Raw genomic sequence first — 25,532 nt, 5'->3', positions numbered from 1 at the left:
GATAGCTGGGGAAGAGGGGAAGTGTGGTGCTCTCAAAGTACTGAAATCAACTATTGGTTTCCCACATCTGATTGCAGTAGCTTTATTTAGAAAACTGGGCATGCTTCACATTTAAAAACAAATGAACAAACTGAATTTTTGCTTAATGGAATAAGCTTAGCATAATAGCATCAAGCAAATGGAATGGGCTATTTTTCTAAATTTATTGCTGCCTTGTTAGTAACTTTGTCTTTTATGTGTGTATTAATTTAATTATGTTTTTCATCTGGATTCATATCTTAGAGCCTGAGGTGGCCTGTCTTTTCTGGCTTGCTCTACCTTAAACTTAAATATTGTTTTACTTTGTCCTGTAAAATGTGAATATGGAGTTGGACTTGAGCTTGTGTAGCTTTAAGAGTTGAATTAAGCTGCCATTAGGAAACTTCATCCATGCAATCATATATGTACAGTGGAAAGATGAGCAGGAATTCAGGATTGTTTTTTAAATAAAACATTGTGAGCAGAGCCATTTGTTTTATATTTCCATTGCACAGTTGTTTTTTTAAAAGGATTTCTTTGCAGTCCTAGGTATTCAAATAATATCAACACATACCTCATATTCACAGTAGTGAGACCTGTGTTGCACAAAGCAGTGCTATTTATTGAATAGAATTTAAGATGCCTCCTAGGCTTTTGTTCCTGCTTTGAGCTTTCTAATTTGTCATCGAGACCACTTCCAGCACTTTAAACATCTAGTTTTGCTGTCCAAAGAAACAAACAAAATCTCCTTTCTAATGAAGTGTGTCCTTTCTTTTCTGTTCTCAGCAATAGGATTAAAGAACAGTAGTAACTCGTGGGTTACAGACAGATTTAAAATTCCTTTTTATGCAGCTACTGTAACGTAAATACGGGAATATAAATGTTTGTTTCTATATTTGGGATGCAGACAACAGAAAGTGTAGCTCCAGTGAAGAATCACTCATTTAAAAGTTCCTGATGAATATGGAATCTAGTATTTATAGGCTGACTGAGGTAGAATTTTAATGGAAAATGGAACTATGATGTTAGTCTCCCTCAGCTGGTTCCCTAAGGAACCACCTTGTTAGAAATATGAGCAAGGCGAAAACTATCAAGATTATTCATGGTGAAACTGATGTCCATAATCTAGTCAGACTCTGATAATGTACAGGATAGAATACAAATTAAGGAAAATATATATGAAGTGTAAAAATGCTTCATTTTTTTTACTGATGTATATGAATATACACATTTTCTTGATCAGTAACTGATTTTTCAGCATTCCTGGTATATGAAAACAATTCAGGCAGTTGAGTGGTCACTTTCACAGAGCAGTAAAAGTCACTGGACAAAGCAAGGATAGGTTTTTTTAATATACATTTTAAAAATATAAATTATTTTTTTAACACCTATATTTAGCCATTGTTATGTATGTTTTCTGGAAGTCTTATATTTTTTTATTGAAATGCTGCTTCTGGCTGTTATGACTGATTAGTTTGGTTTTATTACCATAGTCGCAGAGTAGAGTTCTGTTAAAAACAAGCTAACAAAGGTTTTGCTATACTTTTGGAATCTTGTACTTCTAAAAGTCTAGGCTTTAACAGAAGAAAGCTTTTCTAAGGAGATTCAGAAAATGATCTCTTATAGCAGTATTGACTTTTATCAAGTCCTCCCACATGATGCATTCACAAAGCCTTGTTGATGGTGAGAGTGAGACCCAAATCTGGGCTGTTGCTCATTAACAGGTTATTTATTCCGGGAGTTCTTTCCTATGTAAGGTGTGCATATCTGGTGACACATTTTGTCTCATTATGTGGTAGCAGCAAAAGCAAATAATAAAAGCTTTTTAATGGCAACTACTGCTGTTAGGCTTTTTATGTTGTGTTAGCAATTGCAGGTTTTTTCATCTGACTCGAGAGAAATTAACAGTCCTTTAAAATGTTCATGAAAACTATGAAAGGAAACTGGTAAGAGAAGTGAAAAGCTTTTATCTTGTCTTCTGTTGATAAGTGCTATGTAGACACCAGTAGACTGTTTTGTTGCACTGTAGCTCATTAGTTCTTTTGGTTGCTTTTGCTTTCTTAAAAAACCTCTTTTTTCAAAATTATATTGAACAACACTGAAGGGCTGACTGAACTTAGTACCAAGAGGACAAGAATTCATCTCAGCTTACTGGGCTCAGTTTAGGAATGACTGGGGTGGAAACAGCTCCTCTGGCTTCCCTAGGAGGGATCTGCTCTGATCAGAAAACATTTGGGAAGGGTGGGAGTTGTCAAGAGTGTGGTGAAAAGTCCAAGCACAGAAGAGTAAGGCTTTTGAGTAATAAAAGTGTTCTAGAATTCCTAGAAATATTAAAATTTTGTCAGTTACTTAAATAAAAAAATGTCCTGCTACTGTTCTCTAACAAGAGACTAGGAAAAGTAATGTTCTAGAAGAATTCTTCAGTTTTTAATCAGTAGCTTCTGCTTCACAGTGTTTATCCTTTTTGGTCAAGCTTATCAAATGGGTTGGATGAGAAGGACAGTATTAGGCTGTGGAGGCTGAAAACCCGGCAGAGAAACAGTCTTCCTCTCTCCCATGAAGGGAATGCCCTTATGCACTCCCTTCTCATAATGGTTATAATAAGGTTTCCCCTGGCATGCCTCCCTGTTTAATATAAACTGTCTGTAACCTATTGGTCCTTCCCCCTTTGTACCGCCCCTGTGCCCTCAGATGATTCATTAGCTGCTCTACCCCATCCCCTAGCTATCCTATATCAACCCTGCTCCCTCAGCCCCGGAGAGCCATTTTTGTCCCTGGACCCTTCGAGAAAGAATGAACTCCACCTTGGATCACCACACATGGCTCCCATCCCTTCCTCCACCATCGCCTGAAGCGGGGATCTCACAAAAGAGCTGAAATTCCTCTTCTCCCGAGGGTGGGAATGTCCTGTTACCACCAGGATGTTGTTCTAAAGACGCTTCTCTGGAAGGTCGCGGCACCAGCGCTCCCTGCGCCCACTGGTGCATTCTCACAGGTTCCACTCCACCGCTCCACACCGCGATGTTAGGCCAGGCTGGGGGAGGCTCTAAGCAAACTCATCCCATGCTGGGGGGTTGGAGCTAGATGATCATTATGGTCCCTTTTAACTCAAACCATTCTATGGTCCCTTCCAACCTATGCCCCCCCCAAACCCTCACTTTATTTTTTAACCTTTTTCTGCAGTTGAGAAACACCAATGCCCATTGAAAGTGGGGCAATGAGGTTTTACCATTTTGTGTTGTCTTCCTATTATCTTCCTCTTGTGAGACTTCTGGTGGCCACAGGATATGGGAAAAATAACCCAGACTGAACTGACTAAAATCAAGAAACATTTTTGTGTTCAGCAAAACCCCAGCTGGGCTGTTCAGCTCCTCCAGATTTTGCTTTAAAATTGTGTGTCAGGGTGTTTGAATTGCAAATCTCTGTGTGCTTCTGAGTGAGGTGCTGACCCTGGATGGGGAAATATTACTTGACTAAGAGATAGTTTGCTTTTCTTAGCTTACTTTTGTGGAGAAGTAGTTAACAGATTACCCATGTCCACATCAGATCACCACAGTGAAAGTCAATAGGTAACAGTGTGAATGTGATTTTTTTTTTCCCTTGCTCCTAATTCTGACTGTGATAGTGACAAAACACTGCTTGCTGCATTGGGTCTTCTTTATGAGTAACAAAAATGGGCACAGAATTTCTGTGTAGAATGTCTGAAGTGCGTTTAAAAATATTTGGTAAATTTTACTATCACATAGCTGAAATAATTATACTTCAGGATAATGTGCCTTTCTAGTGTCTCATTCTGGGATTATTAGTAGTACACAATAGTTGGTGTGCCTGCTTCTATCTTCATATTTAATGCACTTTTTCATGTGTTGCATAGTTGTAAGTATCCATGTAAATTTGTGGCTGAAATGCTTGATGTGTATGTATCCCTTCCTCTCTCAGCCTGTCATTCACAATTCTGACCTCTGGCTGAAGCCTGAAGTTTCAGAACCATGTAGTGAACAAACCTCTTATCCTGAGCTGTGAAACAGCAGTGCTGGGTGACTGTGCATTTCAAGCCACTGAGAGTGATGTTTTGTTTATCATTCTGGGATTTCATGGGAGTGAATGAAGTGCTGAAATAGCCCTGTAGTGCAAAATACAGCTTCTTAGTTCAGAATCCACACTCTCACAACCAAGAAAAACAAGAAACATCTCTCTTGGGATTCTATAAGCCAGCTTACCACAGGAGGACAAATGTCTGATTCAAAATCCAATTATGTTCTTGTTGTAGCATGATTTTTGCCATTGCTATATCATCCATCCTTGATATAAATAGTTTAATATGAATGCCCACATTTTTATAGCAAGTTTTCTGTATTCAGCATAAAAGATCTGACTTTTAGTATTCATTCTGTTCACAATGACTGCATGCCTGGGGATTCTGAAAAATGTCGTCTCCCCTGACAGCATCCATTTGGAAGTGGGTGGTCTTGACAAGTTAATGTGTTGTGCTCTGTCCAGGACAATGAGGAAAGGGAAGGGCGGGTGGAAAGGACCATTTGTGTCCTTCTCCTTTGCCCCTTATCTCAAAGTGGGATTATTATCCTATTGGTTTTCTCTTCACAGGAAATCAAAATAATGAACTCAGAATAATTCTTAGCTGTTTAGGTCATATAAGTCGGTGAAGTTTATTCACAAAGACACTTTTGATTGACCATCCAAACAAAAGGCCTTTATGAAGTTCACCTGTACAAGCACACTTTATTTATTACTTCAGTCCATCAGGTGGTATTAGGAAGAGGAATTTGCTAGGCTTTTTACAGCTGGATTTTTTAATAGTTGAACTGTGACTTTCAGAAAAAAATCGAGGATGAAAGCATTTTCGATAGCTGCATGCATGCAAGTGCTTGCATGTGGAGGACGTCAAGGTGTTGGCCCCTGGGAAGCAGTGCAATCTGTGACCCTGAGGTGTGCTCGGGGCTGCACAAATGCACAGCAGTGAGGTGGCTTCTGCTGCAGAGACAGCCCTTGTATAGGGCTGCCTTGAGCAGATGGTTACAAAGAGGCAGCTGAGAGAACATAAGGAGGGAATTGTAGTCTGATCTGGCTCCTGTTGTCCTGTGAAAACTATCAGTGTGAAATTTGTGTTCTTTCCTATTACACTAGTGTGAAAAGGAACAGCAATTGCAGTACATATTAGCAAACATAAGCAGTAAAAAGCTGTGGTAGTACTCTAGAAATAAGTGGGATGTCTTAATACTATACACACATGTAGACACAGACACCTTATGTAAAACAACTTCACTTTGGGGAAAAAGAAATGTAGATAAAAAGATGGAGTGGCTTTTAGAGGAAAAAGAAATTCCATGCAGCATGTGGATGCATAGTGTACTTACAGTTCCAGTTCTGCTGCTTGTCTCATTGTGAAGCTGTTTCACAAAGCCATCTAAACCCTCTGCTTCTACTTTGAAGCTACTTTAAGGGCTTCAAAAATAAAGCAGTATTTTAATGACACAGCTGCCTTCATGGGGATGGAAAAATATAGAATTCCCTGGTCAAGAAAATAATAGCATTATGATTAGATGGATTGCAAAATGTACTATGGAACCAATTTAGCCTTTAAAATGGAAAATGCTTTGCTGCTGATACCACACATCTGCGAATGGTGTATTTCACCTGAGTTATAACTCATAAATATAATATAATAAAATTATTTTGATTATCTGCCTCATGTATTTTCACTATAGAATCATAGAACAGTTTGTTTTGGAAGTGACCATAAAGATGATCTTTTTCCAGCCACCCTGGCATGGGCAGGGACACATTTCACTAGACGAGATTGCTCAGAGCTCCATCCAGCCTGGCCTTGAACACTTCTGGGGATGGGGCATCCACAGCTTCTCTGGGCAATCTGTTCCAGTGCTTCACCACCCTTACAGCAAAAATTTTTTTCTAATATCTAATCTAAACCTATTGTCTTTCACTTTGAAGCCATTCTCCCTTGTCCTGTCACTACATGTCCTTGTAAAAAGTCTCCTTCATGTTCCTTGTAGGCTCCTTTCAGATACTGGAAGGCTGCAGTCAGGTCATCCAGAGCCTTCTCTTCTTCAGGCTGAATAATCCCAATTCTCCCAGCCTTTCCTCACAGTAGAGGTGCTCCATCCTGCTAACCATCTTGGTAGCCTCCTTTGGACTCACTCCAACAGGTCCATGTCCTTCTGTGCTGAGGACCCCAGAGCTGGATGCAGCCCTGCAGGTGGGGCCTCACCAGAGTGGAGTAGAGGGGCAGAATCACCTCCACTTTTCTCTACAAGTGGAAATTTTTTTTCCTTTCAATTTCAAAAAATAACGTAATTATTAAGAACTGAGAGTGAGAAATGTGATAGTCACGAAAGGAGTGTGGGACTTACAGCCTTGATAATGTCTGGATGGAGGTTCTTGGGTTATCAGCGCTAAGGAGGGGAGGAATTTCATTAGAAGAGTCTGGAAAAGGGTGAGCTGGGGCAGAGGGAGGTCTGTCTTTCCCTGAGTTTCCGTGGGTAGAGTTCAGTTTGCTGATGAGGGTAACTTAAATTACATGTTTGTGTGTAAGCTGGCTATGTAAACTCCTCTTACATTTGTTGAAGTGTAGACAGTGTGCTCAGAGGAGCACAGAGAGGGATCAGCCTCGGCCCGACGTGCACCACTCACCTGAAGCTGTCTACGTTTTGGGGATTGTTTAGAAGCTTGAGTTTGGGTGTTTGGATCTCAAACTCAGTTCTTTCCTCTAGCTTACTGGCTAATGAGCCAGTTTGATATTGAAATCGTTATCCATGTCTGATGGAGATGAAACCTTGCATTAGGAGACTGTTTCGGAAGCTGCATTTACCTCAAAACTCATTCTTGGAGCAATTAGGATAGACTACTCACATATATATAGTTATGTTCAAAATTATATTCTGGCAAGCAAATACTGTGTAATCTGAAAAAAATTTGCTTTTGGATTAAAAGCAGATTATTGGAGTGTGTGTTTCATTTTTTCCCCTCTTCATTTAATTGGTCTTGGACTTTTAGAAGCCTCTTGCTCCTCTCTAGAATTGAAGCTCTTGCTGTCTGACTCAGTTTACCCAAATGTAGAAGAATAGGATCAGTTAAAACTATTATTCCCGTAGAAATCGGAAATATGGAATAAATGTGCTAACAAAATTTTGTCTCTTGCATGTGTGTGTATGTTTAATTGATTGTTCAGGTCAGGCTGTCTGAGAGTAACAAATGCAGCAGCACATTTGCTGCTGTTCCTGTTCTTCTCCATGGGACAGATTCTCAAGCTGTTTTCCATGGTGGGTAGTGTTAGAGGCTTGTGCTGGTGCTTTGTCTTTGTCAGGCCTCTGGTTTTGATTGGAAGTATTTGGTGGATGAAGACTGAAGTAAACTGATGTTTTGCTCTGAGGGGTCTCTAGGCACTGCAGAAATCCCAACAATAATGACCTCTGTTGTCAGGGAGGATTTTCAGTATTCTCTCGCGTCATACTTTGTAAATACCAGTTCTTTTTAGCTGTTTCTGAATGTGGACTTCAGTCAGAAGTGTTTTGGTTTTTATCTAAATTCTAGTCAACTGCAAATTACTGTATTGGTGATGTACCACTGCAGGGAGCAGGGAAACAAGTCTCAAATGCTAAAGCATGCATTTTCTATGATGCTATGTTATCCTCCACGGGGGCGAGCAGAAGATGAGGCAAATGTTGTGTTTAATGAGAGACAATTCTTCCCTTTTCCTTTTTAGTTTTTTTGACCAACTCATTTGTAAGTAGAGTGGGGTTTCCTTGGCTGTAATACCATTAAGTGAAACTTTGAAACAGCCTGGGGATGGCTTTAAGTGGCTGTGTCCTATTTCTAGTACTTCTATGCTTCTAGTAATGTTGATGGTATGCTTGTATATTGTCATTAGCTGCTCTTGGAATTCGCACTTAGTTCAAAAATGAGAATGATGTCCAAGTATGACAAAACGCATAAACTGAAAGAAGCATTGCAAGTGAGCAATGAAAGGGCAGACAGAGTGAGGAAGCAGTACAATAGCAGGTTTCTTTGAATTTGGGAGGTGCTAATGTGCAGCTGAGGCATTTGGCACTTGTGGTGAGGAAACTTTTCTATCTGAGCATCCAGGAGCCACTCTTGGAGTCACACTAGCACGACCTGAGCTGGGACCAAGGCCCCTTTGCAGCCACACCCCCCCCACTGAGGTGGTCAGATGAGCTTTCCTTACTGCCTTGACCCTGGCTTTTCCATAGCAGAGTCTCAGACATCCGGATAGTTAAAATAATTTCTTCATGGTGCAGTAACAAAATAAAAACTCAAGCCGCTGCCTCTTAGGAAGGAGCCCCAACAAAGGACTTATATCCTTATGGTCTAAACCGTGGAAAGTCTGGGCTCTTCCTGCTGAGTCACTGTCCTGTGTCTCTGAGTCACCTGGCTGGTGCCACAGGTCCCTGGCCCTTGGCTTTGCAAAGGGTCTGTGTCAGTTCTCAGCCTCTTGCCTTAGGCTCCTGCCACCCGGAGCTCAGCCTGCAGCTCTCACTGCAGCTGCTCGCTGAGTTACCTGTACTGAATGTATTCCTGAACACTTGGAAAAGACAAATACTATTGATGAGAGTGGCCTGAAACATCAGAAGTAAAGTCCCTTTTAGAGATTAATCTCTGTGTATCCAATTCTATCAACAAATCTTACTTACTTTTGAACTGTCTTTCTATTTGTACAAACTTGTGATGCTTTCCTATTCTCTGAATATTCCAGCTGCCATCTTCAGTCTGCCATCCCTCTCAGACCCTACAGACTGACACATAGCCATCTCTTGCCTGCCAGTTCAGTCTCCACTTTACCTGCCAAGCTGATTTTGTCAACCCTAAAGCCTAGGTGAAAGAGTATTTTTCCTCCCTAGATGAGGAGTGTCTTTTCTCATCTACACCCCTGTGGAGAGCAAAGAATTCATTTGAGTCAGGGTTAGCTACAACAATTAAGACTAATGTAATATTCAGTCTTGCTTTGCAGACTGTTGCCTGAAATGGGAGATGCTGATCCTCATCCCTGTGGTGCAGTGCTACTAAACCCCACTACCTATGCCTGATTCAGAATGAATAACCAGCAGAATGTGCTTAGGGCTTCCCACCTGTCTGACTGTGAGTGAGCAGTGGGAGAAGCTCAACATGGGTTTCAAGAGGCAGCCGTGCCCATCTCATGTCCCTCAGCAGCTCACAGATGTGACCCTTTTGCAACTTCAAAAGCTGCAGTAGAAGCAGTGAGAGTGTGCAGCCCTGGCTACTGGGGACAGGGGCTGCTCTTTGGGTTACAGGAAGCTGTTATATTGGCCATTTTTGCTAACGTAAACATTGCATTTCCTGCTCTCACAAGTGCTAGCAGTCACTAAATGGTCTGGAGCATCAATTCTTCCATCTCCCTTACTTCCTAGTTCCTTACCCAAAGGTCATAGTTAATACTGGTAGGGGCTGTTGCCAGAAGATTTGGTCGAATTAATTTGTAGAATGAATACTTCGAATTCTTCCAATGTCTAGGAATTAATATTGTGATGATGCATCAAGCTGCACTTCTGGGGTTAAATGTGTCTTTAACATGCATACCTAAAAATAGAAAACCTGCAGCACTAACAAGATAGTTACTGCATATCTTGAGGCCTTTTTTCTGTCTTTAACAAAGAAAATCTCATAAGTGGGTATTATGTTCTACCAATTTTCCTTTTTCCTCTAATGTCTGTAAGTGCATCCATCAACTACTGATGACTTTGCTGACCTAGATACCGTCTACTTTTTTGCCTTTTTACCTCCTTCCTTTAAACAAAAGCATGACAATAGAGTCTGTACGTAATGGTTTTAGAACTGCTATTAATCCATCTTTCATTCAAGGCTGATTGCTTTCAATCTTAGAAGTATGCTTCAGATTGTGAAAGATGTTGTGAATATATTTTCATTATTAAAGGGTAGATGTGACTGAACTTCAGCATACTTACGCTGAAAATAGTCTTCTATCTAAATAAAGCTTATGATAGGTTTGAAGATGTATTTTTAAATAATCAATATTCTTACTGAGTAAATAGAAAAAAATTTTCAGGCAGTAAAGGCTATCACAATAGTATGTTCTCCTTCAGATATGACTGTCTCAAACTTACTTCTCTTTTAGTACGTTGGAATTTTTGCATTTATTTTTAGGTTTGTCCTGACAAGTAAATAGCTTAATTGTCAACATTTCAGCATTAGGTGGTAATATGTGAAGTTAATGAGGAAAACTGAGATTGTTATTCACTGTATTGAACTTTCCTAAAGCCTTTACTCTTGACTGTAGAAGCAGAATCTGAAGTGCTTGTTAAGGTTCATGCTTATTTTACTGTCACCACGGATTTCTTTTTCTGTAGGGAAGGCTACTTTGTGGCTTGCAAACTGTAGTTAATGGTCCATAGTGACTGGTAGCAGGTTATTTTGGAGAAGTTTTTCACCTAATAGTTATCAGCTTTGTTTTTCCTAGCTGCTGTTTCATGTTCCCTTACTCTCTGCTGAAATAATTTAGTACTGGAAGGTCTTAATTTTTAAAAAGTGTTTTTTGAGGGGAGAAAAAAATAAAGAACAGTGCCATATGAAATGCTTAGATCAGGTAAGTGTTCAGTATGTTGATTAAACTGTCAAATTCAGATGAAATTCAATCAGTTGTATGTGTCCATTGTACATACTGCACCTTCTGCCTTTTGCAGTGAAGAAAGCAGTATAAGATACTACCTGTTTGGTTTTGGTTGTTTCTTTTGGTTTGGGTTTTTTCCTGTTGACCTTTTATTCCCTGCTCTGATTTCCAGATTCCAAAGGACACAAGAATGCTGATATAAGCCAAAAAATAGTATAATTGGAAAGGAAGTTGTCTTAACTTTTGATTCAAAAAAATACTGTACAGTGTAGTCACGTTATGTGAGCAGGGCTGACTTTTGGGGGAGAAAAACCCACGCTAGAGTGCATGCTGTTATTGTGCTCTACAATATTTTATGCAAAATATTAAGTGATTTCTAAAACCACAAAATAAACTGAACAGATGAATTTCAATTTGAAAATTAAGCTTGCTTCTCTATGCAAGGCACAGTGATGACAAATAAAACTGGGTCATTGTTGATGAAATTCTTATTTAACTCTTTCCTGCATGTTCATCACCTTCCTCCCAGAACTCTCTCCCATGGTTAGGTTTTTATTCTGGATTTATGGATTGTTGTGGTATCCTATTCACATCCACCTGTTGTGGGGGGTTTTTTTTGTTTTGTTTTCGGGTTTTTTGTTTGGTTTTTTTGTTTGTTTGTTTGTTTTGTTTTGGGTTTTTTGTCTATTTTTTGGTTTCTACAAGACTGAAGAGGAGATGGGATGCAATGGAAGTGTGTCCTAGTGGAACTAAGCTGATGATGGAGATGATGGAGCACCCCATTTAATGATGTAGCACGTTTCAGTCCCCAGCCCCTACTTGCTCTCATTTTAGAGTTGGCAGCTCAGCTCTGACTTCAGTGAGTTGATCAGTTTTTCATCCACCGGAATTATCTCATTTTGGCTTTTATTAACAATAGGGTGCTCTGTACTGGTGGATCAAGATCAGCCAGTGAGAGCTGTCCCCTTTGGCAACATTTCCTTGTTAATTTGGCTTATTTTAATTACTTTGCTGTGTTGGCAGTAGTTAAGGAGAGTACTGCTTTGCTGCTTTTGCTGCTGAGAGGAAACTCTGTGGAAGTGCAATCTAAATAGAGCTAGTGGGTGATTGAATTGGATTTGGAGGACGAAAAGGGGGATTTCAGTCTTAAGAGAAGTAACGTTAATAACCAAATATATTTTGATTTTACACCATTTCACCATCCTTACCAAATGCTTTAGTTTGTCCTAATGCAGAAGATATGAGAATTGGATGATCTTACAATGAAACTTTGCAAGTATTTTTTATTCGGAGAAATGTAGCTGCCTTCTGCATCTAGTGTTACAGTTATGTGAACAATATAATGGGAAACGGTGGAATTATCCATCTCATACACTTCAATATGTGATTGAGCTCAAAGTATCAAAAGAAAAAGCCAGGGAAACGTAGGCTGCCTGCAGGGATAGTGAGTGCATGATGGGGATTGGACAAGGTTATGGGCAGCAAGAGGGAATTTGACTGCAGAGGATGAAATATACTACAAAGGAAGAATAATTTCTAAGATGAGTGTGAGTATCCCACTGTATTTATAAATCTTAGAATTGAAGAGAAGCTAAAAACAGGAAATTGTTGCTGCTGCATGTAGATGCACAAGAAGAATAAAGCTTCTGTGCTGAGACAGGCCAGTAGGACTGTGAAACAAGGCAGAACTTCAAACTTTCTTACCTACTAGAACGTTCCTCTCATAGTTCTGTTAATTGTTATTAATCTGCCACATATATAAACAGATTGACTGCAGCCTGTCCCTTAGCAAAGCTCTTATCAGTTGTTTTTCTTTTAATCCTGGTATAACTAGATTATTAGACAAGGATTATTGTGTAAGAACAGTAAATTGAGTTTCATTGACTTTTGGAATCAGCATGAAATATAAGAATGTAAGCGATGAGCTTGATCTGTTATTGATGTTTTAATCAGTGAAGCGATACAAAGCAAAAAACATATGTGAATCTTTCTTCTCTACTTTCACTTTTGAGATTAATTATCACACATGGTTTTTATGATTATTAGTGAAAGTCTTTAAGACCAGTGAATTCTGTTAGAAAAGTTACTCTGATTTCCTGTTTTTATGCTCTTGAAGCATATATATATATACATATATATATAAAGGATTTAGCTCTTACACTGTTGCAATGCAAATCTCACATGATGAGTAATTGTGATAGTGCTAGCAAGTACTTTCAAATTGTGTGCCAGAGTACTTCAGTGCTTCTTATGTGCATCTGCTAATAATTTTGTGTAGTAAAATAATAAAAGGTTATAGTCCTGTGTTCAAAGAAATAAAACAGCAGCAGGATAAAAGTGAGGAAGAAACATCCATCTCCATGTAATCTTCTCCATGAGAGCACAGAAAGATATTTCATGAATGAAGTAAGCCTTCAAAGGAGAAGATTGCTTCTCATCTAGGGACAGTTCAAATGTTTTTGGCTTAAGTGTGGAAAACCCTTGTTGACTATGGAGGTTTTGTGTCCTCATAAACAGCTGGTAATAACGTTAATTTATAATTGTACTGTGGTGGTACAGCAACTGTGTACAAGGCATGATCATCTCCATCTGGGAAACTTGAATCATAAAGTGAAATGGGAAAAAAATGGGAAGATGGAGGGGCTGATTGTGCTCCTTTATCTTAGAGCAGTTGGGCTCTGGTGAGCCATGAGCAGAAGAACAGCTTAAATGTATTAGGTGAGACAGGGCAGGTGAGAAAGAAAATGTGGAAAGTACTACACACCTCTTGGAGAAAGCTGAATTCCTAAAAGCTGAAAGACACTGGCATGCAGTAGGCGGCTGTTAAAGTGCTGCCTGTCAGTAGATGGTGCTCTTTATATCAGCTATTTACTGCTGCTGCCTGTGTTTGGCCGTGTTTTCATATAAAAGGTCTGATAACATTCTTTAACAGTTCATTTCTCTGCATTCTGATGTGTGGGAGGTTAGAAAATGGAGTCTTTTGGGGGACTGCCAAAACAAACAAAAATAAAAAAAACCGTGGTTTCTAGGTGCCTTTGAAACATCCTCCATCCTTGAATTTTTTCAACGACTTTTGCTTGTGTTAGTGTACTGTTTTGAATTTGGAGAGATTCAGAAGCTTCCAGCATAAAACCCTTTAACAGACATTGTGGATTGGAGAATATATTGCAGACTAATTCAGTTTGGCAACTGACCTATAAAACACTGCAATAGCGTGGTCTCAAATAAAATTGCAAAGCAGATTTGTCAAGCCACTTGTGATTTTTAAGTTTTCTTTTGCATATTTACTTTGTAGTTTTACCTGCTGTTTCTGGATAGATAGGAAGAAGTTTATTTTTAAATGTAATGCTTCTTAGAAAGGGCTTAAATGAATCAGTGCAACTGTGAATTTTACCTGGAGTCATTTATGCATCAGTAATTGGACGGATGTAAAAACCTGCATAAAATGAAGATTTCCTTATTAATGTGATTGGGTTATTATTGGACCTGTCTGTCCCATTTATTATTCAGAAATATGCCAGCTCTGAAGGACAATATGTTAAATGTGTTAATTGTTAAAAAATTTCACTTGCCAAAAGCAGCTGTTGAGACAAAAGCCCTGATCTGGGCAGCAGAACGCCATGGCAGACCTAATGGGAAATTTGAGATGTTTAAAGTTACGTATGTCTGTATGCTGTGGTCTTACAGAACATCAGCTACTTAGCCAAGAGTTAAATTTTGGCTTGTGAGATGGATTTGCCCCTGGAGTGAATCTTGAGAAGTGCCTGCTGTTCACTGCCTGAACTACTGGTCTTTCTTCAAACAGAAACTGAAAGATTAGTGTGGATTTTTCATGTAATCTTAAACTGCAATCAAATGGTCCAGGAAAGAGAAGGGAACTGAGTTTGTTCCAGAAATCTAATTAAAATTCTTCCAGTTCTTATTCAGGGCCAGTTTGTCTTCCCTGGACATTAATTTAGTTATCTCTTCACAGATTTCTCTCCAGAAAAGATATATATGCAGTTAACACATTACAGCAGATGAATATTGTTCCTTATTATGCGTAATCTACCTTCCTTTAGCCCTTGTCTCACTTTCATCTCCTTACAACGTAAGTTCCTTATATTGGAGTGAGGTAGGCATAATATTTTTATTGGAAACCTCAGTGCCACATTTCTGTGTTGTCACATCTCACAGGTGCCTTCTCCAGGAAGATGTTGCTGGGACATTTTGGGCGTATCTGGGCTTTAATTTTAATGCTACCTGGAACTGAAGATGCATTCACTGGCATTCTTCCCCTGCTTAGCCTCCTTGTAGTGCCTGCTGGATGTTCCTGGGAATATGTGCTGGTTTTAACACAAGAAATCAAGCTCCAAATGAGCCATTCCCCATCCTGTAAAAGAGGGGCAAAAACATGTAACAATTTGCTAAAAGCCCAAATCAATGGAATAAGATATGCACAGTAACAACAGCGTGGGGGATAAAAGGGCATTGTAGTGCTTAAGTCCTTTTTATGAATATAGGACTTCATAAGGATGATAAGCAAATGCAGGAATTCCCTTATTAGGGAGAGAAGATTAGTTTCTCAAAAGTAAGTAGCAATAAATTACATTGACATCAGAAGTGCTCTGCTTGTTTTGAAAAATAAGTGATGGATCTGCCTTCTAGATAATTTATTTGAGAAATCCACAGGCATTGCAATGCTTTTGCATGAATCAGATCTTTGGGCTAATCTGACTCTTCTATCAACATCTGCCTTTTTTTCTCCTGTTCTTGCTGGATGTCTTATTTGGGAAGAAAGAGATTGACCTGTCAGGTCAGGCTCAGACCTTTTCTTCTTTGTACTTACATACTATAAAATTGTTCTCCTCAAAATGTATTTGGCTCAAGAAAACATAGTTAAGAGTCAACTGGCAAAGATACCTAGAAAACTTTGATTGCTGCTGGGGTCTAAAATGCCTTGGCTGCTGTACCTGCCTTCTGCATATGAATGAGCCTATCCATAAAGACTGAAAGTTGGCATGGAAAGGTTATACTATTTCTTACAGTGCAAGCCTCTTAATTGGCACATCTGCTGGAAACAAAGATGCCAAAAATGTGATTCACTCAGAAGGACTAGACCTTGTAAGAAAGCCTGTCATTTAATAGGGATTAAGATCCTCTCAAGATGTTGGATGTTCTCCTTGTACAAATGTGCTGTTGTTGAGCTAATGGCAGAATTAACCTCTACTTGCTAACACTGAAGTAACAGCTTTTATAGCTCTTCTCATATAGAAATGCTTCACTGTTTGTGTGTTTAAGATGAAAAAATGCACTATCTACCTCTGATATACAGCAGCTATTAAAAAATACGCAGCAAGTACTCAAACCCTAATGTTGAGTATCTTTTCAACAGAATACTGTAATTATAAATGGAAGGAGTGAGGTGTGGTCTGTGCTGCACAGATTTATTATGCCAGGAAAATTCCATTAATAAATTCCCAAAATAAAAAATAACAAAAATTGCCAGTATCATTCATGACAGCTCCCCAGAGAAAAGTAATACCTCCTTGGCAAAAGCAATATTATGCCATTGATGTGTATTTTTTAAAAAGCATGTCACCAAAAACCAGGTAACCCCCACTGACACTCAGGTTACCAACGTTACCTGAAATCTCTGGAAAGACTAGGGTACTGCTCTGTACAACTTTTCCTCTCCCTGCAATTAAAGAACTATTTGTATTGTAGTTGAATCCCTAGTAAAGAAAATTATTTTTATAAGCCTTAGAAAATTCTGCAATTAATCTACACATCATAATTTTTAATTGCCACATTTCGGTTCACAGCCATGTTAATATGGATAATATGAATATGAAACAAGTACATTTAAAACTTTCATAGTCCTGTCTAGTTCTCATTTCAGGGCAGCTTGTTTTGTGATTCGTAATGCTAACAATTGGTAATTGAGCTGTACTTGAAAGGATACAGTTAAGTGACTTGAAGAACTGTAGATAAGATATCATCAAATATATGTACTTTTGAGTCAGATGCAGTCTCATGATTTACAAAACAAATACTGGCTGACCAACTTCCTTTAACTCTTTTTACTAAATTTGCAAGTGTAAATTCAAGACTTTGTTCTGTCCTTCAGATCTCTACATTTTTAGCTCTTGGTTTTGGCTGTTTATTTTTCTATAAGTAAAAGGCAACACGATTTCAGTGTATTATTTATAATTTTGTGCAAATTAAGAATTTTTCCAGTCTAGTTTGGCAGTGGATTTTGTTGCTCTACAGGGTATATTTTAGGTAATAAATAATAAGGCTCTTGAATTTGGCAAGATTAAAAACACAGGTTTTTTACATTAAGTGAATTTTAAAACGTCATATGCTCTGATTTGGATTTGGATGTCAAAACCTAAAATTCGTGGTGCTCCTGGTCCTCCTTGTGATTTTATTGTTGGCCTGTATGTGCCAGTTGTGGCTTTCAGAATTTTTGATACCAATTAGAATGAAGTTAGGCTTTTGACAGTGCTGAGGAGTGCTCTCTCTTCTCCTTTTTCATTCTGACATTTCAGTTCTTCACAGTTTGCTGATAGTGCCACTGCCATTTATATCAACACCTGCATCTGCCAGTCATGATTCTTGCTTTCAGAGTGGGATATTTCATGGAAAGAGAGAGCTTTCATGGGAAACGTGTCACCTTGTTTATCTTTGCCTGTTGTTTTGGTTCTGCCTTTATCCTGATCAGGATAATGCTCATTGATAGTATTTGGACAACTTTAGCCTTTCCTATTGGTGTTACACTTGCAACCTCCCTCTACTAACTTCTTACTTTTCAGATGAGTCTCATTACATTCCGTAATTAGTTTCTCATCCCCTCCCACCTCCCTCCCTTGCAGTCTGTAGTACACCTGTTTGTGGCACTGGTACAGAAGGTGCTGGATTGGGTCAGTCCCACTGTTGCTTGAAAACCAGGGAAAGCCTCCCTCTGTTCAGTCTTTGAACAAGTGGTGGTGCTACATAGATTTGGGACCCTGGGGTAGAAGTTCCTGCTTGTGCTGAGCTGGCTTTAAATACTGCCAGAGCATTGTCTTGGCAGAGACAGCCCTTCATAGTCCACTGGAGGCAACAAAGAGCAGCCACGGAGTGAGTTAGACCTTGGTGGTGTGAAAAGATGGAGAGACTCAGGAAGAGACAGGAGGCAGTAAACCACTGCTGCTACTGTGGGAGGGAACCCTGTAGCAGTGTCATTTTTTTCTCTCCTTTTCCTTCAGGAAGAGGAAGGATAGGAACAGAAAATCTACTTTACAGTACTTTTTTCACTTCTCTCCTACCTTCCATTACTTCACTGCCAGTCTCCAATCTTTCCCCTACCTGGTCCTTTCTGAAGAGGGCTGTCCTGGTCCCGTTCATTGAGTGCTCAGAGCCCTGAGCTGGTTCTGCCCCAGCATCCTCAACTCCTTCTCTAACTTTCTTCTTTCCCCCCCCAATACTAGAAGACTGTCACCATCTGTTCAGTGCCTGAATTTCTGATCCAATTCAAGTTTTAAACATTCAATCTTTTATCATCAATCTTTTTAACATTCAATCTTATAAAAGATAAGCTGCCTTGTGATATTTTCCTAGTTTGTTCGTTTGTAATAAACACGTTTCCTTTGGTTTGTTGTTTTCATGTCTTCTTAGTATTAAAATTCTCAACAACACAGATGGGAACCCAGTACAATGGAGGTTTCAGTGGTTTTATGGCATGTCTTCTTATTACTGTAATTTTCTTCTGTCTTTGGAAAAATCTATAAGTATAAATTATCTGACTACCTGAGAAAATGTATTTCTAAACTAAAATGTGCCCTTTCCAGATTTTTCAATATTTTAAGATAACACATTCACAATTGTGGTTCATTTTTTTTTCCAGAATGCAAAGCCACGTTTATGTTAGCTGTTGATTCTGAAGTCTGTATACACAGTTTAATGTTGGAGAAGTAATTTGGAATATATGATATTTTCTCAGCTTTAGAAATATAATTCAAGCATGTTTTTAAAAAAATCATGCTCACAAAATTCTTACTTGGCATTGTTGCTCCTCCTGCTTCTTGTCATAAAATGATGAAGACAATGTTTTTAGTCTTGCTTCCAGAGCAGCCGGAAAGATTTCATAACTTAGATGGTTGCTGGAGCTGTGTAGTTAAGTTCCCTGCTTTATATATCTGTGTCAGATACACATAAAACTTTATTTTTATAATTTTTAAATATATCATTAACCATTTGTAGTTTGCTTGCAGGAGGCATTATGTTTTGATTTAAGAAGTATTTCCTTCTCAACTTGATGTATGAAGCAATCCCATTTCTTTCCTTCCAGTCTCTTCCTCTAAGCACAGACATGTCAATGGTTTTCTGACACGTTTTAATGTTTCCTGCCCCAGCTGACTGTATTATTCTTGTGACAGCCACCCATACTGCTCTTTCTCCATCCCTGCTAGGTCACAATGACCTTACTGCTTCTTTCCTGTGCTCGTCTCATATCGCCCCTCTCGAGTCCCCTTTTCCCTCAAACTGCCTGACTGGGTTCACATAATGGTTCAGCATTGAGCGGTTGTGTCTGAAGCACAGCTGGAAGAATCCACACTGCTGGTCTAATGAATTGTGGTGCTTCTCCTTGTAGCCTTGCCTTGCTTGTGATCTGTCCTATTTAAAGCTGGAATAGACTTGGTTTTCTTCTTAGTCACTGGTACAGTGCTGTGTAAGAAAATAATGTTAGTAACACGTGGATGTTTTGGTTGGTGCTAAGCTGTGGTTGCCCTGAGTCAAGGACTTTTCAGTGTCTCATGTGCTGCCTATGAAAAGCTGGAGCAGAAGCTGGGAGGGGGCATGGCCAGGACAGGTGACCCGAACTGAGCAAAGGGATATTCCATACCATAGGATATAATTTTCAGTATGAAAACTTGGGGTGGAGTGTTGGCCAGTGTGCTGGTTCCATCTGGAGTAGAGTTAATTTTCTTTGCAGTGGCTGCTCTGGGGCTGTGTTTTGGATTTTAGCTGAACACAAAGTTGATAATATAGAAATGCTTTTGTTATTGCTGAGCAGGGCTTGCACAGAGCCGAGGCCTTTTCAGCTTTTCATAGGGCCAGGGTGGTGAGGAAATTGGGGTTGCCGGGAGGAGACACAGCCAGGACAGGTGACCCAAGGTGGCCAAAGGGAAATTCCAGACCATATGACATCATGCTCAGGACACAAAGCTGCAAGGAAGAGGAGGAGGTTTCAGTGATGGTGTTTGTTGTCCCAAGTCACAGCTGCCTGTGATGGGGCCCTCCTCTCCTGGACATGGCTGAGCACCTGCCTGCCAGTGGGAAGCAGTGACTTAATTCCTTGTTTTGCTTTGCTTGTGTGTGTAGCTTTTGTTTTCTCTATTAAACTGTCTTTATCTCAACCCATGAGTTTTCTGGCTTTTACCCTTCTGATTCTCTCCCTGACCCTGCTGGTTGAAGAGTGAATGAGCAGCTGCCCTGGGTTAAACCACAACAGCCAGAAGGAGCCAAGCACTGGGGATGGACTGGGTATTGCTGAGCAAGTGGTGAGCAACTGTATTTGGCATCACTTGTTCGATTGGGGAGTTATTTTTTTCTCTTTCTTTTAATCATTATTATTGTTACCATTAACATAAATATTACTATATTTTACTTTGTTTTACTCATTAAACTCTTCTTATATCAGCCCATGAGTTTAACTTTCTTTATCTGATTCTTCTCCCCATCCCACTGGGGGAGTGAGTGAATGGTATTTACTTGCTGGCAGAGTCTAAACCAGGACAGTCCTTTGACCACCACAGCTGTAACAAAATTGGTTCTGCTTTGTCTTTTTCTAGTTAAACTGAAAATCCCAGAGCAGAGTCTCTCAAGATGTACATTGGAGCAGAATCTGCCAGAATGCTTTCAGCAGTGCCTTTTTTATGCATCTGTTTCATACAAGAAACTGTAGAATCTGACTTTGGGTAAATTTGAATGTAAATACCCATTGACCATGCTTTCGTGTCAGGATGAGTATGTTGGCAAACTGGATGCTACAAACAGTATGAAACAGCCTTATTCCAGCAAACCTGCAGCCCTGTTTGACTGAGCACCCTCATCTCCACAATCCCTGACTTCTGTAATCTGAGCAGGTTTGTAAAAACAGAAAATGTTAGTGTTGGGGAAGCACTTTCAAATAGGTTGTCTCAAAGTATGTAGCGTAGTTTAAATAATGAGATTGAATCCTTTGTGACTCAAAAATACAGAGGCCCTTTCTTTCTGGAGTAAAATATGATAAATAAAGAGAAAGAAATTCTGGTGAATAAACTGACTTTCAAAGCTGGCAGGCTGAGTAAATTACACTTGGAAGGCTGAAGAGATAACTCGTCCGTCATTGCTTAGGAAAAGCAGGGCTTGGTAACTGATGCTATTCTGAATACTGAAATACACTCTCTAGTAATGCACAGGCTATAAGTTTGATTTGTTTATTTATTTATTCTTGAGTTAGTGATGTTGAGTATCTTCCCTGCACCATGGAACAAAGAGAGCATGAAATTTTGTCACGTAGTAAATATGTTTTTTCTTCTTCTTGGAAGTCATTTTTATATTTTGAGATACATGTAACAAAAGCTAGGGTTGGGCAATCTAGAAGAAAAAGTTTGTCACAAAATCCTGAAGAAACAGGTTTCCCTTAAATATACAAGAAAAGATCAGAATACTGTGGACTTTAATTCTCATTAAATCTATATCTGGCACAAGACTTGGCATAGCATTTGGCAAGATTAAAGCTATTACAGAGTTGCCAGCAAAGGGTGATCTTGGGGTGAGTTTATGTCAGGAAAATTAAAAGGAATGCCAGACCAAAGGTATTTTTAAATACATTATTTTATTTTAATCAGTTTGAGCCTATTCTTTGCTGAGCTGATAAACATAAATAAAATAAAATATACCATGTGTTTCACCTGTCTAGGTAGTTCATATGTAGTTAATGGCAGGGGGTCTTTTAGTAGGTATGTTTAGGGTACAGGTAATTTTCCTTGGTTTATTGGATCTCGCCTTCAGAGCAGGGAAGAAACTAAAAAATGAATTTTGTGGAAGGAAAGCGTATTTTAAGAGCCTTTCATTTGGAGTATCTGGTTAGAAAAGATTTTGGGTATGATGTGCCAAAAATGAAAGTGCAGACATACTTTAGAACCATTGCTTTAAAGCCCCTTTATTCCTCTAACTCACCAAGTCCTTAGGAATTAGAAAATTAAACCTATCATTTGATGTTGTCAAGGTAAAAATATCTTCTTTGGACTGCAGTTATAAGTTTAAATGTTTCTATCATAATTCCAAACATTGAAGAAATCAGCATGTATGTTTGCTGTGCAGTGATCTTTATATTGCACAGCATAAAAGCTACATTTGAAACCATCTTTCAGTTCTCTAGGCACAGAGGGATGTATTAAATTTGTACTCTAATTGTAATAAACTTGTACTTCAGATATTTAACATGATGGTGCTTAAACCTTTTAAGAGGACAATAGTTGCTGAACTGAAAAGAAGAGCCTCTTGTTTTAAACAAACATTGGTTCTGCTTGTATACTTTCAGCTAGGAATAAATAGATTGTAAGTCTATAGGTAGCTATATATTTGTATACAAATATTTATCATTTAAATATTTTTGTGATGTACAAGAAAAGCCATTAACCATTTATTTTTCAAAGGCTGATAGCCTTTTCTCTAGTCTTCAAAGTTCCAGTACAAAAAAAAAAATCTTTAAGCAGTATCACATATAGACAGTGAACTCTTAAGCCTGTTGTTCATGGATTTCTATGGAATCAGAGAGATTGCTTGTGTCACATGGCTGGTTTTATTTGTTTATTTCTTTGATGTAATTTGAGAAGGACATGCATTTATATCTGCATGTAACAAAAAATCAGCTGATAGCATAATATTGTACTCTTTATTGAAATTCAGTTTCTTCTTTGACTTAAATGGCAGTAACAAGAAGGCCAGAGAAGTTTGAGTTTGATCTTTTGAGTTGCATGAGGAACTGGGAGCTACAGGGCAGCTGCTCTCCTTACAGAGGTTGTGCCTTCTCCAAACCAGTGTGGGATCCTGTGTGTGTAGCAGACTGATGAGCTGCTCAGAAAGGGTAGTGGCTGGGGGCAAGTGCTGTCCTGATTTTTGTGCACCCTCAGCACCTCTGGAAGTTTCTTCTGTGGAGACCCAGTCTGTCAGTCAAGCTTTTGTATTTTGGTGGGTAGCAGCAGCAGATGAGACTGATTCTTTGTGGTGGTTTTATGCATTATTATGATACCTCTAAACATGGATGATGCCAATTAGTGTGTTTGAAACAGGATTCATTTTTCTGATGAGTCTGTTTTTCTTCAAATCAAAAAGGGCTGAGCTAGGAGATGTGCATTGTATTATATATTCAACCATGATTTTCGTACTGTTGATTTAACTTCTACACAGGTAATAAGAAAGGGTTAGGGACAACTGGACATGAGAAATTCAAGGCACATTTGCCTGCTTGATTTTTAGGTCTGCCATAATTCCTGGCCCTAACTTAGTATCTTTGCATGACATACTTTAAGGACTTTAATAGGACACGCAAAGCACTAGCTTAAAACTGCTTTGGTTGTCAGGGCTTCTAGTAATGAAGAATTTCAAAGCCACTTCTGACAAAGTACATCTCAGTAAATACTGGGATAAACCCTGGCTGGTGACGTTGAGGGAGTCTGCCATGAGTCCTAATGGAGAAGATGGGTTGAGATGACATTCCCCTTCACCTCGAATTTGTGCAGAGAAACTTCTCTTGAAACTTTTACACCACCAGGGAGCTGGAGGGCAGCATTCTACATGCATAGCATTGAAACAGACACTTCCATTTTATTCCCTAGACTCGTTCCTTGACAAAATATGAAGTAAATGTATACACTGATGTTCACTTACATCAGCAGTATCCTACATTAAACATTTATTGTTGATAATAAATACCCATCTGTTTAAAATTTCTTTAGTCTTCTGGGCAGATTGTGTTAAAAAAAACGTTGAAAGCACTCTGAATGTATTTTTTTTTGTTTTTTGCCTACTTTGTCAAGGTTTTAAATTCCTGAAATTCAGGTAGCTTAGAACTGAGTATTCTTACATGGTTAAAAAAATGTGCAAAAGTGACTTGTTTGATTAAATGAAATGTGACTTTATACATGTAGTAAGGCAATCCATTCATGACTATATATTTATAAACTGCTAATCTATTATAAAACTGAATTCTAAGGAAAGTATTGAACAGTATTCTTTTTAAAAATTATTACTCATTTATAAAGGATCAACTGATTTAAGTGAGAGTCCTACTTATTTCATGTAATGGTGATTGTAGGAAAGTTAAAGGTAAAAAGGAAGCAGAAAAACTATAGCTGCTTGTAAACATAATTCGAATTAGGAATTTTGTCAAATGTTCAGTATGACTCAATATCACCAGCTCCATGTCCATTGGTGTGTAGTTTCTTTTTCCCAGGCAAAACCAGTCTTCAGGCTTATTGGCACTAAAAGCCTTTGTTGCAAGATCTTTTGTCATTGTAGTTGAGGACCATGCCTGGCCTGAGGGTATTCCTGGTCTTCTGTGATTATATCCAAACTGGGGCACAAAGGTCGTGTGAGTTTGAAGTATTCAAAGTGTGCATCTGTCATCTTTTAGTCATTGGTCACTCTTGAAACTAATTATTCAAGTGCAGTATGGTTCTGTGATGCAAGGAACATGAATGCAATGGAAAATAATGTTAAAGAACCTTTCACTGTGTGTGATTCCTGTGTGACATATTTGAACAGCAGGGTCTTGTGTAATGGGCTGGCTATTACTGGACATCTCTCAGAGCAGCTCCTGTTTTGCATTTAATATTTTAATATTGTATATGGAGGTCACAGATTAATATTTCTGAAATTTGTGTTCAGACTAAACATCATTTCTGTTCTTCATTCTGTGTTCCTAGTCTGGGACTGTAAAACTGACCAAGCCTGTGGCGTTATGGACCCAGCAGGATGTCTGCAAATGGCTGAAGAAACATTGCCCTAATCAGTATCAAATCTACAGTGAGTCATTCAAACAGCATGACATAACTGGTAAAGTATGCACTATCAGAAATATTTTACTTACTTAAAATGTGGTGAATTGTTTTACTTTGCTGTTAATAGATTGTGACTGCACTGAGGGCTTTTTGTTGAATGAGTGACTAGAGGGTTGCAGGGTTTAGAGCAAAGGGAGTATTCCAGCTTTCATAGGATGTGGTAAGTGATATCCTCATTTCTTTAAAAGACAGCTTCAGATAGTTCAGGGTCAATATAATAAGGAAATAAGTCAGTCTGTGTGTGGGTAAAGGCCTTACCCTGTTAATTCCAAAATAAAAAAAAAAAAAAACAAAAACCCAACCATTAAGAAACATCCTATGAGGAAAATGTAATTTGTGTCTTTTTAATCTTTCATTGAGATGTTTTGACCTTGAATTCATATTCTTTGTGCCTCTCCCCACTCTTTTTGAAAAAAAATAAATTAATCTTCATATTCTTAACAAGTAGGATGGGAAGTGATCCCAACCGAGCCCTCCCTTAGCCTGAAGCAGGATCACTACAGCAAGTTGATTTCTGACGGATGTTTGTCTAGCTTTGTTCTGAAAAACTTGCAGTGAAGCAGATTTTTGCATCTCTCTATTCCAGTATTTTATGATTCTTAAAGTTGGTATTTTCCTAGGATCAACCTAAAATCAAACTATTATTTCCAGCCAACAAAACTGATTTCTGTCCCAAATGTGGCTTGAGTACAACCAACCACTCTTTCTTACAGTCTTTGCTTCACTGTGTAGGGTGTTCCTTCTCAGTTGCACACACTTTCTTGCCTAGTCTAAAAAATATTTCTTTATTCTATCATGGT

At 38.8% G+C, this 25,532-nt stretch overlaps 1 protein-coding gene across 1 annotated transcript in view; it reads left to right on the top strand.

Moving 5' to 3' along the window:
* SAMD12 (sterile alpha motif domain containing 12) overlaps positions 1 to 25,532 on the top strand; it is a 173,498-nt gene that overhangs the window by 19,852 nt on the left and 128,114 nt on the right. The window contains exon 3 of the mRNA XM_014870101.2: positions 24,598 to 24,727. Within this exon, the coding sequence (XP_014725587.1) occupies positions 24,598 to 24,727 (130 nt within the window). The remainder of the gene's footprint in view (positions 1 to 24,597; positions 24,728 to 25,532) is intronic.

Source organism: Sturnus vulgaris, chromosome 1 (genome assembly GCF_052056855.1).
Source record: "Sturnus vulgaris isolate bStuVul1 chromosome 1, bStuVul1.hap1, whole genome shotgun sequence".
Classification (NCBI taxonomy): domain Eukaryota; kingdom Metazoa; phylum Chordata; class Aves; order Passeriformes; family Sturnidae; genus Sturnus; species Sturnus vulgaris.
Note: the sequence above shows the minus strand (reverse complement) of the source record. Positions and strands in the feature narration are given on the sequence as shown.